At 35.8% G+C, this 16163-nt stretch overlaps 1 protein-coding gene across 1 annotated transcript in view; it reads right to left on the reverse strand.

Moving 5' to 3' along the window:
• The window catches only part of TMTC3 (transmembrane and tetratricopeptide repeat containing 3), a 28085-nt gene extending 12890 nt beyond the window's left edge, over positions 1 to 15195 (reverse strand). The window contains exons 1-8 of the mRNA XM_009321332.1: positions 15111 to 15195; positions 14155 to 14268; positions 13309 to 13525; positions 11486 to 11704; positions 7240 to 7339; positions 6453 to 6568; positions 4580 to 4752; positions 3462 to 3714 (exon numbers count right to left, since the gene is read on the reverse strand). Of these exons, the coding sequence (XP_009319607.1) occupies positions 3462 to 3714; positions 4580 to 4752; positions 6453 to 6568; positions 7240 to 7339; positions 11486 to 11704; positions 13309 to 13497 (1050 nt within the window). The 5' untranslated portion in view covers positions 13498 to 13525; positions 14155 to 14268; positions 15111 to 15195. The remainder of the gene's footprint in view (positions 1 to 3461; positions 3715 to 4579; positions 4753 to 6452; positions 6569 to 7239; positions 7340 to 11485; positions 11705 to 13308; positions 13526 to 14154; positions 14269 to 15110) is intronic.
• Between the last annotated feature and the right edge of the window lie 968 nt (positions 15196 to 16163).

Genomic DNA, 16163 nt, shown 5'->3' on the forward strand with positions numbered 1-16163 from the left:
GTCAAAAGTTCACAAGGAAACATTTTAAAGCCTGAGTGAGGCATAAACATAGGAAGCAGAGAAATAAATATTGTTGCATTTAGAAGTACTGATGTCTTGGCACGACACCTAAAAGTGTTAAAAACTTACTCCAGTAAGCCTAAGGATACCTGTCTGTTCCCGACATTTGCATAGTAACAAGCCACCAAAGTTTGCGGCTGAGTAGCATGGCCTGCTGTCTTATCAGAAGGGAGGTAAAGCATCCTTGTTTGGGACACTTAGCAAATATCAAAAGATACTAAAAAGCTTTTATTAAATTTTGCCAGCCAACAAAAGAAACATCTATACCCAAGAAATCCCATGAACAAACAAGGGTCATGATCACAGCTTGATTCTGAAACCTACTGAAAAGCCACCAAAGTAATTCTAGATCAGTACTATTCTTAGTACTCAACATTTTCAATACGTATAGTGTAACCTATTTATAAAGGTCACTTAGTCTGACAGTCAAATTATCTGACTGTTCACAGGGATAAAGTAAACAGAAAATGTAAGAGAATTTAACTGTTCATACATTGTTTCCAGGGCATGTCCTTTACTAATGTAAGAATAATAGATTACTTTAAGCAGCATAATGACATCAACCTCCCAAAGCATGTGTTCCAATTTATAATATACATTCCCATTTTTTGTTAGTTTAACATTGTCAGTTGGTTAAAAAAAAAAGGGGCAATTTATCTGTTTTGTCCTCTCCTAGTTCTGTTATTTTGAAAAGACAATTTTAGAACCTATGGCAAAAATTAAGACAAAATGAAACACAATGTACCCACTTACCGGAGTTATTTTTCCTGGAGATGACTAGTATCAAAGCGATGAAAACTGACTAAAAATAAGTCCTTCAACTTTTCCATCTCCCAGTAATGAGTTCATCCTGTGAGACTGTACTTGGGGAGAACTCTGGAATGTCCACTGGCACTTGAGGAAGTGGAAGAAGGAATCCCTTTTTCTGTCTTGTCCCTCAAGCAGTACAGCACCGAATCCATATCCACATCAGCAAATAAAGACAGACATGTTCAGACATACTTGTGACCTCCCTTCTCTTTTGCATTTTGGATCTCTCTGTTTGGCATTTTTTTTTTTTTGCAAAGTCCAAATAAACATCTTTAATTCTGCAGCAGGTCTAAAGTTGTACCTTTTCTGATCTCACAAAAGTAACTTGAGACTTTTCCCTTAGATGAGGCTTCAGCATGACACCTCAGGGTCTCACTGAGCTAGTGGAAGAGCCAAAACATGCTAGAGATTTGTAATGGCAGATGCTTTTTACAAAGCCCTTTATTACTCCTTTAGAGTGACACTCATTAGAGTGTGAAACATCAAACAGTGCAGTCAATCATGGGACCAACTGTGATGAAGCCACCATTATACTAATATCATGTGGCATCCATATGGATAGCACAGAATTCATACCTGCCAGGGTAGTAGTTTATTTTGACCAGCACCAATTCAGGCTTTTATTGGTAGAATTGAGAACCAAGTGTGGAAAAAAGTTTTTTAAAACTAGTCATTCAACATAGTTATTGGAACATTGCCATAATCTGTGTAAATTGGTATCACTAAATAAAGGTTCACTTTCTTCACTTTAAAGATGGTACTATGATTTCTCTAGTAAGTCAGATTGAGAAGCCATCAGAAATTGTTCTCTCCCCCTCTCTCCCTTGGCAGACTACCCAGTCTACATCAGGGCGTTAATGGCTTACTGAAAAGAAATAAGCTTTGGCCTACAGTGTTGTTGCACCTTATAGTACATAACAATTCATTTTTAATACAAAATACTGCATTCTCATTTCCTAAGAAATTAGCTTCCAGGCATTTAGACATTATGTCTGAAAAAAAATCAGCATCATACTGAAGGTTAATATGTACCTATGTTGTGTACATAAAGGAAAACAATTTTCATTAAACAAGGATTATACTGTGTTAAGCGACACAGGTTCGCACACTGGAGTGAATGATCTCAGGCAACCTCTCCTATAAAAAACACTTGGAATAATAAAAACAAACATAAAAAACCCACCCTCAAACAAAAACTAACTGATTTACAACAATGTATGCTGACAATTCCATTAATCCTTTCCTCTTCTGAGCTTTACTGGGTAGGGAGTAAACAGAAAGGTAGAGAGATAAAGAGCTTAAAGTTTCACTTCTAAGTGAAAAAAGTGAACCACACCCCACACACATTTCTACTGCTATCAGTGCACTGGAGAAAAACTGTTTCACAACATGTAAGAAGGAAGATTAAACTACCCCTTTACATTTTTTAAGTGCTGTGAAACTATAACATTTCTTTCTGGGTATGTCACCTTGCACATTTATTATATCAATAAGCTACCTAAGTTTCTTTTCTTCATACACAGTTTCCAAATTCAGGACAAGAGGCTTCATCAGCAATACTACAGATCATTTTCACAGATTTTCTAGTGAAACAAATTGCCTTGCTCCAGTGACAAGACAAGGAAAACCGTATGAGTCAGAACTATCATGTTAGGTCTCTCTGAAGTGAATCAAAGTTCAGAGAGTCAAAGGAATCCTTAGTCTTAAGTTGTGCATAAATATTCCCACCCATCTGAAACTTTTGTTGCCCGAGTTACATATTAATAAAGTACGTTATTTCTGAAGCAGACTAAGATCTACGCATGCAGGTTTGCTGTACACGTAATTACACCACTGATTTAATAAAAAACATGGTATCTGATAATCATTAGTCTTGTGAAAATTTGCAATGGAAGCAATCAAAAAGATGACTGGGTTTGGATGAAAAAATACTAGCTCATTTGCTTCTTTCCATTTCCTCCAAAATATTCTTTCCTGTTAATCCATTTCAGTTTTAAGGTCATATAATACTGAAAAACAAACTGATCTTACAGGTTGACAAAATTAGTTTTGCCTTGGAATATGGAAAAAACTACAGAAGAGTGCCTTCGTTAAAAGAACAATAACAAGAGAGGAAAACTTATATTCCTAAATGCCAAAATATGTCCTTTTATACCTATGAGAAAGAAAATCAAGTCACTTGCTAAATACGCGGCATGACTACTGACATTTAAATAAGGTAGACAGTTTGCAGGATGGAAGAGCATTCCGATCTTTAAAATATATTTAAGTTCTACTGAAAACCCCCATTCGCTAGTTGAGTTCTGAATACCTGAGAAAGGCCGCGATACAGTTTGCAAATACATAACAAGGGACATACTTATTCTCATCTCTTGTCTATTCTTCTCCATCTCATCCCCAACAGTCACATACTTAACTGCAATTTAACAGTTCTGTTGCTACAACAATTTTCCTCTTTTCTTATGTGTTCATTCTAGCCCAAAAGGAGATGCATGTAATATCTCTGGGTCACAGCAGATTAGACATGTGACCAAACAACCTGAGCCACTTACACTCTTAAAAAAAGGACAAAAACAACGCATCACTCATACCATCAATACAGTCTTGGAGGATTCCCCAGGATATCGGAGACTGAAGACAATCAAAGATCCCAGAAAGCAAAAGAAGGTAAGGGTGGCAACATTTCTAACATCTAACAAAGACTCCACGAGAGGAATAGTTCCCATTGTCCAGTCACAGCATAATTCTGAGGGGTTGAGAAGAAGCCAAGCATTTACAGGGAGGAGGTAGTTGAAAGTCAGCTGTCTTGCTGGGGATGGACTAACAGCAGCTGGGTTATCAAACCTAAAGCAAAAGAAAGGAGAAAAAGCTTTTAATGAAAAAAAGATATGGCCTTGATCCACTTCGTGCTCAGAAACCAGCAAACTTTAAATTCATAGCTACAACTACCAATTACAGACTTGTATAACATCCTCATCTTCCTGCATTTGTCAGGTGTGTAACTTGGGAACCATGCACAATGATTCATCTTAGCATGGGACGGAGCCTCCTCCAAGTTTAAGAAACTGGTTTGGGATATAATCAACATAAGTTTGAAGAAACAGAACAATTTACACCTGAAGTTGGGTTCAGTGGTCCTTGTTCATGTTTTTAATAGCGTGCCTCATTTTTCAGGGAAAATATCAGATTCTTGTATTTCTACATTGCTCACACATTTTAAGATTAATTACAGTTTTTCAGTTCTAACATTACTCATATACATTTATCTTCAAGCACTGTATCTGAAGTCAACCATGCTTTCTGCATAGTACGTACGTAAAACCAAAAAAATATTTTGCATGTAGAAGAGGAAAAACTTACTAAGAAGTTTGGAGTATTCAGCCAAGGCTTAAACACATAGCCAATAAAAAAATACTTTAGTAATAAAACATTTAAATTCTGAATTACTAAGACAAACTAACAACCGTAAGTTTTTAAAAATTAATGCCTGCTCAGATACCTCAGTATTTTGGACATTCTTGTCAACAGGTACTGAAATATGCCATTTATCAATTTCACAACAAATGTAATATTATACAGTCATTGCTTACCAATATTAAAATAAGCTAATAAACACTTAAGTTGATGTACTTTTGGCCATTTCATTCAGACCTCATTAAGCCACATCTAATTTATCAGTGTCTGTAAATAAGAGACACTTTACTATTACCTTGTAAACACTGGAAGTTGAGACTGGATAACCTGGACTCTGACAACTACAAGCAGCAGCGTACTGAACATTAGGACTATGAGCTTCAACAGTGTTTGGAGCATAGAGAAAGGAATATTGCCCTTCCCTCGAAGAATCTGTACAGCTGTGTCCAACAACACTGGCAAGGTGTACTGCAAAGGAAAAAAGTGTTTATAATCAGACAGTGTACTCATTAATCCCTTAGATAAATATGAGCTACCTAATGTTTTTTTTTCCCCTTGGTTTTCTCTAAATGCCTGCTCCCAATAGTCACTTAACTCAGTTTCTTAGAGCTTTCATGACAACCCCCAAGAAGTCGTCCACCATTCTAATAAAAATATCTCTATTCAAGTATTCTTGCTAACACTATTGTAGCTGAACTTGTATACCTGTAGTTCTGTATTTTGCACTGACAGATTATAAAATCTGTACCATCTTCAGAGACTTCAGTAAAACAAATATGACCATGAAATAAATTTTGAAGAAATCACTATTTTTAGAATTAGCAGCCCTCCGAAAACTTGTCCTATAAACAAAATTCCTTAGGAACAGTAGAAATACTATTCACTTCCTGATTAGCCCTGGATTTCTATTTTATGCCTCTACTGCAGTAACCCATCTCTCCCTGCCTCATGAACACTATGATCTTGCACAGTACCCCACTACATACCCTAATTTCTCCCCCGTGTACCCCTTTCCCTATGTCTTCACGTCTTGTGCTGGGGATGATTTATTGCTTCACATACACTGGTTAGCTGATCTACAGATATCGATAAGTTTTTGAGAACTGGTCAAACTCATAGTTCATGTTACACCTGTGCCCTCAGAAGAAGCCTCAGTTTGGATTTTATCTTTTCTGCTCAGTTGACTTACACAAACTTGCTAAACTTTCATGAAATTGAGGATCAGATCAAAAGTTACTAAAAGAGAGGAAGAGTGGATTGAAAAGTATGGTCACGTACTGGTGATTTCCTTAGAAATCCAGTAAAATTATACGCTTATTCAACTAGACTTGCAAAGGCAATAGTTAAACACACATATTTCTGTAAGCACAAAAAATGTGATTTTGATATTTTGGCCTTGAATATGTATCCCCAAGACAGAAAATCTTTTGGCTTTTACTGGTGCAGTTTTTGCAAAATATTCCTTCAAGTAAATAAGGAATAGTAAACTAGAAAATTTTCTTAGAATAGGCAATCATACATTTTTAAATTGCATATGGTTTGACTATTAAAAAGCCAAGAATTATTTCATTGCAGGAACATCTTGTTTCTCTAAAGAAAAGTTACTGTTAACTTAAAGACTTATCAATGCTTAAGATGAAACCTATCAGATTAGAAATTAAATTTAAAGGTATTCTTAGAACAACAAATTTCATAAGAGTATTACTGATTCAAATAAGACTACTCCAAAACATCTGGTTATTCATTAGAATGTGATGAAATGCATTTGTATATAGTATGTTCTCTATTTTTACTACAGAAACTAAAAACAAATAACCCCCCCATCTTTATGCACCTCAGACTTTAACCAAGACTGTTACATGCTAGCCTTTGCAAACCTCAGCCAACTAAAACCTTAGGTTTCTATTAAGACAAGTCAATTCTTTGAGTATATTTGGTAACATCTCTGTATGGCATGTAAAGGACAACTTAGAAGTCACTGGATTCCCTCACCATGAACCATGTATGTTAAACGTTAGCTGAGTCAAAAAAAAAATCTGAAAAATGCAACAGAATGATAGTTAGCCTGAACTGACAAAAATCAGTGCTGAAATACGACACTTCAAAGTACTTAATGTCTTATTACAGAATTCCTGAGAAGAAATCCAATTTATTTTTCAACAGCTTACCCCCTGAGCAATAAATACTTCATACACACAGCATATCCCCACCACCGTTATTCCTTGTTCTTTACAGAGTGTTGCAACAGCTACTAGAAACACAGTCACTGCAATTGGAGTCCACACTGCAAATAAAGAAGACATTATTGAAAACGTTCCATCTTACAACAAAAACAAACATTTAATAAAGTAAATTAACCTAAAAATTGAAGAGTTTGGCTCTTCATGTTCAGTATGCCATTTGTTATTAAAGGGAAGATCACCAGTTTCACTCTACAGAAAATAATATACAGTTATCAGTTTTAAAACTGCCTCCCTTAAATTGAAAGAACTAAATGAAAGGCAAAAGACTAATCTATGACAGGAAAACAAAAAAACCCAATCTTTCCTAATTCACCAGAACACTTATTCAATTGAATGCTTTATAGGGAGTCATAAATTTTCACAAGGTCAATTTGACTTTGGAAAAGAGGCAAGCCTCCTACATCTCCACTGAAATTCTGCAGCTTACTTGTGACCGTCTGAGGCATCTCAGCATACTTCCACTTTCTTGCGATAATAGAAATCAGTGCAAGAGTCCCCTACTCTAGGTGTTACAGAACAACTGAAAAAGTGCTTAAGTCTTGAAGAAAAAAAAAAAAAGCAATTTATAAGGGAAAGTAGTATTACATGGGTACCTTGTGCTAAAGGGTTTTTTGTACACACTGAATAACCAATACACCCATATTACCATTTTAAGAGCTCTATTATCAGTGATACAGAAATTAAGGTATGTATATATTTGTCAATCATTTACCTATGGTATTATCTGGCCCTTTAGATTTTGTATATGACAAAAAAGCAGCTAGAAAAAAGATAGATGATAAAAGCTCTGCTCTGCCCACAACTCCAGTTACCTGAAAAGAAAAAGCAGAAAAACCAAGATTATTCTTCTAGTGACTATTCTAGTACTAGAACAGTGCATGACTGATATACTATCAGGATATGCATAAACAAGATCTGTAAATCAAGCAAAAAAGGCTAAGAGTAAGGCTGCTTTCAGTTCAGTCAGTACTGAATTCAAGAACAAGATGACACAGGCAGCTGGTGGCCACCTGTGGCCGATGTGCCCCTAAGTATCGCCATTAACAAGACAACTGAGAAATGCTGTACATACCTTTACCTTTACTAACACCAGCCACAAATAGCATTTGAGGCAAAATTTGGGCACTATAACAACTGCTTTCTTCATAATACTTGGAAGAAACCAGCTTTCATCTATGGGAGCTTTAAGTGAAGCCTGACAAGGACTCTTGTACATATACATCCTGCAGACAGTGGCATACAGAAACTATGACTATTTTTGTTCATACCTTTTCTGACTGACTGAACAGATCTGAATCTGAAATAAGCATTCCCTTGACTGGTGCTATGGCAGCTCTTCAGTGAGCAGTCAAGAGTTACAAATAAATTGATGGCAAGCTCTGTGCAATGGAGTTAAAGAATGACTCAAGCTTTACTACAGGTCTGGCAATTTTCTGAATGATAATTTGGTTGTCAGTATTAAAATTGCAAGTAGTGCCCCCTTTGGTAATGAGACAGAGAGGAACGGATTTTATGAAAATTTGGAGAAGGGCTAAAATCCATAGGGCAGAAAGTTGTTTCAGAATCTCCAATGAAATCCAGATTAATTTCCATTTCAGGAGCTGTTTTCAAAAAACGCTAAGGTGCAACCAACAACCAGAGACAGAAGACAGGTCACTATGTTAACGGTTACTGCAACAGCCACTGTGCTGTTGCAATGTGCTGACCACAGTACCATTTAGGACTGCCTTTCTTCCTCATTTGTCCTCTTCTATAATGCCTCTGATTACATCCAAATTTTTGCAAGCAAGCTGGCTGAAAAATGGCATGCTATCCAGAGGCAGACGGTCATATTTAGCTAAGAAAACCTCATAGTTCACCATTTAATTATGATGATGCTGAAAACCAACTTTCAGCCATCCAGACCCAGGTAGAAGGTTTTATTGCTAGGTGCATTCTTGGTCAAGCATGATTGATCCAGAACAGCATAAAAAGAGAAAGTAACTCAATATCCAAGGTCACAGTGTAAAGAAAAGTATTCAAATCTGAATTTGAAATCATGCTCTGGTGCTTCCGTTGGGAGTAGCATACATTTACCAAAGAACTCACTGAATCATGCACAGACAAAGCATGTTTCACAACTGATAAGACATCAGAGTTTGTGTTAACATTTTGGATAGTACATGTTTGTTTCCAAAATGTCTTAAGATGTTTCAAGGATTCCTGGTCTGGATCTCAAAATTGTCCAGCATTAAGACAGAAATTAGGGAACTTTGGCTGTAGACCACTTGAAAGAGATCATTAGTAAAGCAAGTGTGCTGGTGTGCCTCCATAGTCCCCTGCCAACAAAAGAGAGATTCTATTTCTGGATACAAAGGTGACTTATGAGAGAAAATTCCAGCATTCACAAGGTTAGTTGACATCCCGCAGCTGTAAAGGTACTCAAAATGCCTCTGGCCAGAACAGTAGCAAAGTAGCTACAAAGACTGAACTGGAATTCTAAAGACAACGACAAATGAAAACTATGATGCTGTTATTCAACCCATTTCCTCAAAAATTCTTCCTCAGAAATAATATATTACCACCGCAAGAGCCCACCTTCTCTCTGAAGTCAAGCAGAAAATTATTTTCTATCTATCCTGCTCTGCTAACTTTTCCAGGAAGAATCCATTTATCATAAGATAGGTAAAGATTTGAAATGTTCATGTATTGCATCTGCTGTTTCAAACTCTTGTGCAGGGAAGCAGTAAGTAGGAGACTAATTTTAAGGAATTCAAATTGGATAGATTTCAATTACAAAAGATACAAAAGGTACCATCAATTGATATAAAAACTGGGAATGAGACCTGTTTTGGAGTTTTCACTTTAGTCTGAATAAGTTAGATGGCACCCAGGTCCCCAGTTCTAAAACACAGCTCATTATTACCTCCTCTTTCCCATGTACGGAAACTTCCAGTTGTTCTGCCTTTTATACATGTGCACAAGTCTCAACTGCTGACTCTAAGAATCCTTTCTTGGTTGCATGTTAGGCAGAATTCTCAACGCAAACACTTGAAAGGATAAAATGCACTATTTCTCAAAAGTATAAAACTTAAATTGAAAAAGGTGGGGGAAGGAGGAAGAAAACCCCTTAACTGATTCTTCACTGAGTACCTAAGTACAGCAGCAGGGGAATTCAATTACAATTGCACTTAAATCTCAGAGTCTCTAAGTGTTTTAAGCACAGCACCAAGTTTTACCAATCACATAGTCTTAAAGTGCCCTCATGTGGCTAATATCAGGGATTACACACTTATTACCAAATTGCTTCAAAACTGTACTTCATAACTTTGTAATACATTGCCTTACACAATAAGCTTTCATTACACAATGTTTTGTAGTATTTGTATGGTACTTTTTGCTAACTGTTGCATAGTACTAAAAGCAACTGTGTTACTGTTATCTCATATGGAATCTGACAGTTCAAGCTTGATAAGGAATCATCATATTTGGAATGAAAGTGATAAAATTACATAGAATGATCTAAGCCATGAACCACTAACGTAAGTCACTAGCAACTTGCTAATGCTCCTGTAAAGATACTATCACATTTACTACAAAGAGGCAAAGCCAAACTTTGAAATTTAAAGCATGTTTTTTCAAAGAAACAGAAAACCAAATGAAATAAACAAGTTATTTTTTTAACCCATATTTTACCCAAGATTTTATGGGGATTTGTGCTTTCAAGCACAAAAGCAAGAAAAAAATTTTTAGGTGTTTTACTTTTGCATTTTTAAACATACCACTAACAACTTCTAGCAAGGACATATTAGTAGCTCAAATAGCTGCCAACTATAAACACCATGAACTTAATTCCTATAAAGATTTGCTCAAAATACACAGATGCAGGCTACTGAATTGCTACTGACAGGGATTTGTGTCTGTAGAGGATAAGAGATGTGAATTCTTTACCCAAGCAAATCAGGACCATAAAAATACAATGTAAGGTAAGAGCAAACCCTTCTCATTTTCTTAATATCAAGAGATCTCCCCCCTCCCCACAAAAAAAAACACATTTAAAAAAAAAAGTGGGATAACACCTCCAAAGAAGCAAAAGGTTTAAACATTTTCAGTTTTCTGAAAATCAGCTAATACTGTAAGAAAAAAGAGACTGAGAATGGGCTTTGCAACATGTGTGAACTGGAATCTAGGAAAACCAATCTAAGTGGTGCAGAAATAACAGCAGAGAATTCCACAGATCTGCTTTATCAGTCTTTCTAACAGAAACAAATCTAATGAATGGCAATCACAAGACTATTTACTCCACAACATTGCAAGCCTGGTTGAGCATTAAAAAGTATATAATCAGGCAGCTTGAATAAATAATGCTTTTCATAGCAGTGAAAAACTCCTTCAGAATCAAAGGAAAGGTAAATATGAGAGGTGAGAAATGTATTTCCTCTTTCTTGTATCAGATATGTTCAAAAATGGAAGGTTCAAACAGAATGGCCCTAAGCTGGATGTAGCATATCAACAACAATCCCAGAAAAAGCCTGGCTGAGATAGATATATTGACCTAAAAGAAAGTGGACAGAACAGACTTGGTGATTAGCTAGAGGGGAGTGCTTAGCGATTCTGAAAATTAAGAGGTATTCATAGTATTTGCAAAATATGATACTGGATGAATCATCACAGAACACAAATATCTATGTAAGCTAAAGTAGCCACCATCATAAAAGCCAATGTTCGTAGCAGAGACCTAAGTTATTAAATAACTAAATTAATGTGTCTTTAATTATTTTTCAGTAGCTGCATGGAATACCAAACAACTCCAAGCATTAAAATTTGTCACCTCCACCACTCATTGCAAAGGGCAGAGTAAGCACTAGTAAAATCACACACTTGTTGGAGTTACAATATATAAACAGATACAAAAAACATGAAACTTAAAGTTAATTAATACAGCTTGAACAAATTAAGCACATCACAGCTATACCTACCGCTTCAGTATGTATTGGGTGCACTGCAAAGAGCAAGGATGCAACTACGCTGCTCCTGTTGTCCAGAAAAAGCTTACAGACCTTGAGGAACACTACACAAACCACCACATGAAAGACCAGATTTAGGAAGTGGTAAGAAACTGCATTTAACTCGCTGAACAAGTAGTTTAAGCGAAACGTAAGAACGGTAAGGGGACGATAAGATTTATGACTCCTCTCCTAAAAGAAAACAAATCAATCAATCAGTCACCACCAACTTATAAAGGGACTTTTACTCCAAAATATCTTTCTGAAAATCTATGCATACATGATTCCCCCCTCTATTCTCGGGCACCTACCTTCAAAATAAAGACCTGAAAATCAGTAATACTAAAAAAAAAATTAAAAAATCTAAAAATCTAGTGAATTAAATGAAAACTTGATTTAAAATTAAAATGTTAAACAGAAGTTGTCTGACTATTTTTCCTACTTCCACATAGTTTTAATGTATTATTCAAATATTTTTATTACTCTGCCATTTCATGTTTTCAATCAGTGTTTTATAAAAATTCGGTGCACTCAGTTTAATGTATTATCTACATTTTTTCAATATGTCTATGCCACCAGTTACTCCATCCATAAACCCTTTTAAAAACGACACTTAACACCATCTTCCTGTTCCAAAATGCATTTGTCAACCCACAGCCTGTTGATATTTTGCTGAATATGTCCGTAAAACATAAGAAGAATATCTAAGAAAAAACTGGGGGGGCAGGTACAGGGAACCAAATTGCACATACAGACAGACAAAAACACAAGATAGGAAAAAATATTTTAGAAGTCATGAACGATCAAATTAATCTGACTTCATTTAGTTAAAATTAACCTGACTTTCAGATGGTTTTGAGTGCAAAATTAACACTGAATGAGATGGCTTTCTCCCGCTCCCCACATGGTTAGGATTTTTTTTTTTTGAGTAAAAACATGCAGAAAAATACTACTTGAAAGGAGTTTAGGAACCCACTTACTCTCAATGACTACAGGATTAGATGGCATCTGAAAAAATAAGACTGGAAGCTTTCATTACAGGGTTATATGAAAATTACGTATCAAAGTCTATTTGTAGAGCTAACGATTAGTATCTCACAAGGAGCTAACCCTGTATGTTAAGGACATAAGAAAAGAGAAGATTACAAGGTGGAATGCCTTCATAGGCAAAAAACCTATGACTGTCAGAATTTTTATCCATTTGCTCAGCAATGGCACCATGTGTAACTTTCTAAACTACATGTACATCCTTCAGCCATTGCCATTTAATGATGTTTATCAACAACTTTAATGCCAATGCAGCTTTTCAGATAAAAACAGAGCCACTCTACACGGGCTACAAACCAAAAACTCTGAATTCATATAAACATACTTACTCAAATAAATTTAAGGGATTCAATACCCATTCTCTAACTTCTAGCTTTGTCGCCTAAAAGTGTCATCTTTCCTTCCAGACTGCAATTAGAAATAACTAACCTTGTATGTCAATGTCTAGCTTTTGCAGGAGGAGAAGGGAAAATGGTCAGAGTTGTCCAATTTTGATACTGGAATTAGATAACACACAGCATCTTGAAGCGTGATATATGACTTCATTTTCTTACAAGTTCTTTTATTGAACAAAGGGAAAGAATATAAGCGACATCTGTTCCTGATCTTATAGTACAAAACACTAGCACCACCAAATTCCATCAGAAACAAACTATTCTGTTAAAAAACATTAGGGGAAAAAAGTGTAAAAACTCTGCAAGGTTTTTTTCCATTTCCTAAATGCCTCAAAGTGTTTCACAACAGTTTACCTCAGACATTGGAGTGCCCCAGAAGTCATTCTGAAACAGATTTTTTAATGGAGTAGAAGGATGCAAATCTTTATTGTCCAAAATCGCTGAAACATCATCAAAAACAAAGCCACAAAAGAGACTGTTCCAGTAGCAGGCTGCCACCACACCAACTATTAGTGCTGCTTCCTTCAGGCTTACATCAGCCATCTTCTCTAAGAGCTTTCATGGACAAAAACTGAAATATATGGACAGAAACTTGAATAGTTTTACTGATTAAAAACTAAACTTGATAAAGTCAAATTAAGACATCCAATATTTTAGAAGTTAATGACACTACATATCTAAAAATCAGTAAGATAGAAAGCTTTCCTCAAGTCTCCTCCGTCTTACACAATTTAGTGTTTAAAAGAAATACTCTCATTAAAAAGTCTCACCCCTAAAAAGCCCTCACACAAGCTGGATACACTGTTATATTTCATGTTTTACTAAAAAAAGATTGATGATAAATTGTGATGTAGTTTTAGCAGACAGCTATGCAGTCCAAGTGAATGCTGCAAACTGGAGAACTATGAAAATTAAGTTCTCTAGAACCCCGAGTAATTTAACATACTGACACAGAATACTAAGTTATCAAAAAGGCAGACAGTGTGTTAATTATTCATGGTTTTTAGGTTTAAAGGTGTTTCTCAAAATATTTCAAAAGCAAGTAAAAAAACAAATTTCAAACATTCTGAAGAACAAACAGGAAACTTGAAGAACTTCACAAATACAGATGTTCAAACAGGAAACGAAGAACTTCATAAATATAGGTGTTCAAGAACAGGTAAAGAAGGACATTAGTAATAATAAAAAGTTAAAACTTACCATTGAAGCTCACACTTTGCTCATTTGCATTCTTCAAAGAAGTTCATGAAAAGGTCATTTTTTTTCTCAACTCTGCCAATTGCTCTGATGTCACTGAATGTTCATGAGTCCTGTCTAAAGAAAAATAGCGTGCAAAGACACTACAAATGAACTTTATCTTACATTATTTTTTCTCATCTTGCATAAACTTCCTAAGCCCTAGAACTTACTAAACAGCAGTTTTATGATTATTTAAAAAATAATATATGGGTGACCTGATCAAAAGGTGAAATTACTATGTATTGAGTTGTTTGAAAACACTGTTCTGTCTTGGAAGAATAAGAAGGTAACTACAGGTCAAAGGCATTCTTTTTGACCACTGGTTGACACAGCATGGATTACTGCCAATTGTTGGGATCAAATATATTGAAAAGCTACAGCCAGTTGAACACTGACTTAGTTTTGAGAAAAAGGAGAGACGACTGAACAAAAATATATAGCATTTTCTCCAAAACCAGAGAGGGGTAACATCTGTAAGGACACAGAACAGCTAATATTAGCTGGATAATGTGAATCCATAAATATGTAAAAACACCAGCCTTATGTCTGTCAGGGTTCACACATTAAAGCTGATGAGTTACTTGGAAGCTATAGTCTGTTTTATTGTCCTAAGCCCTGAAATGCTGGTGATTTTTTTTTTTTTGGCTTTGGTTTGTTGGGGTTTTTTAATTGTGTTCAGGTTTAAGTATACTATCCTCTAAAAAAAGGCCATAGAGATATCTCATCCAGATAGGCGATTTCAGTTGTGGTTTGCAGCCTGGGCCTGAGAGCATGACAATCATCTATCACATCTAGTGGTAAAAGAGCAGTGGTACAGGAAGGAACACATGTTCAACAAGATGCAGGTGCAGTTAAACTAAAAACCAGGACAAAGATCATTTAAAAGGAATCAAACCAATCCATTCAGTGTTACTCACATAACGGCAGTGAAGGGTTTTTTTTTATTTTGTAGTACTTGGAGCATTGGCTATGGGTGTTACTTCAACCAAGAGCGAGCCTTTTTTCAAAGCTGCCACCACCTTCGTAATAAAAAAAAAAAGGAAAAAAAGTTAAATGTTGAAGGATGCTGCTACATCTTTTTGCCAGGCTGGATCACAGTACTTTAAAACACTAAGCCAAGATTAAGTCTGAACATATTTATGGTCTTCTTGGCAGCCAGAGAAATCTTATTAAAAAAAGAAAACAGAGCATACTGCAGGAATACATGAAAAGCCAGCCCACTTTCGAACTTCAATTCACTAAAGTTTTTTGGTTTCCCCCCACAAAGAATGCGGAGAAGAAACTGCTGTTTCTCACCCTGCTAGAAACAGAGTTTGAAATTCCTTGTTTGCAACAGCTTCTGAACAGTGCACTTCCTACTTCTCGAAGTTCACTTAGTTCTACTGAAAAGCAGTAACACCTGAAAAGGACCTACAACAAACATGTAGTGATTTTCCAACATACAAGCCTACATTTTTTTAAATACTGCATTCCAAAAATTAATGGGACAAGATTATATTGCCATGCAGAACCAACCGTAAGATTTATTTAAATTCACCCTTTAAGAAAAAGCATCACAAGGTGAGTAGATTTTTGGTGACTTGAGACTTCTTTATTAACAATATAAGTTTTACTATATTGGTTGAAGCAGCAAGCCCTTGCAGATACTGCTTTACATAAAGAGTAACTCTGAGGTAATTCTTTAACAAGCGTATTTCAGAAACAGCTACTAAAAAAGTTGGGGGGGGGGGGGGAGATAGATTCCTAAAGATAGCCTCCTATCAAAATGAAAAGCTTAACCAATCTTAATTGCAAGGTCCTCAACTACTTTTTGTAGGTTTTTACTTTTCTTTCTCTACACAGAATATATGTCAAGACAGCTACTTTACTTATCCCTTATTCCTAGGCAATACTGATGCTTTCACAAGCCTTTCTTTTCTCTCTGAATTTTTAGTATTTCTTCCACCCAGAACTCTAATTTTACACTACTA

This window comes from Pygoscelis adeliae, unplaced genomic scaffold, assembly GCF_000699105.1.
Source record: "Pygoscelis adeliae isolate BGI_AS28 unplaced genomic scaffold, ASM69910v1 Scaffold232, whole genome shotgun sequence".
Lineage (NCBI taxonomy): Eukaryota > Metazoa > Chordata > Aves > Sphenisciformes > Spheniscidae > Pygoscelis > Pygoscelis adeliae.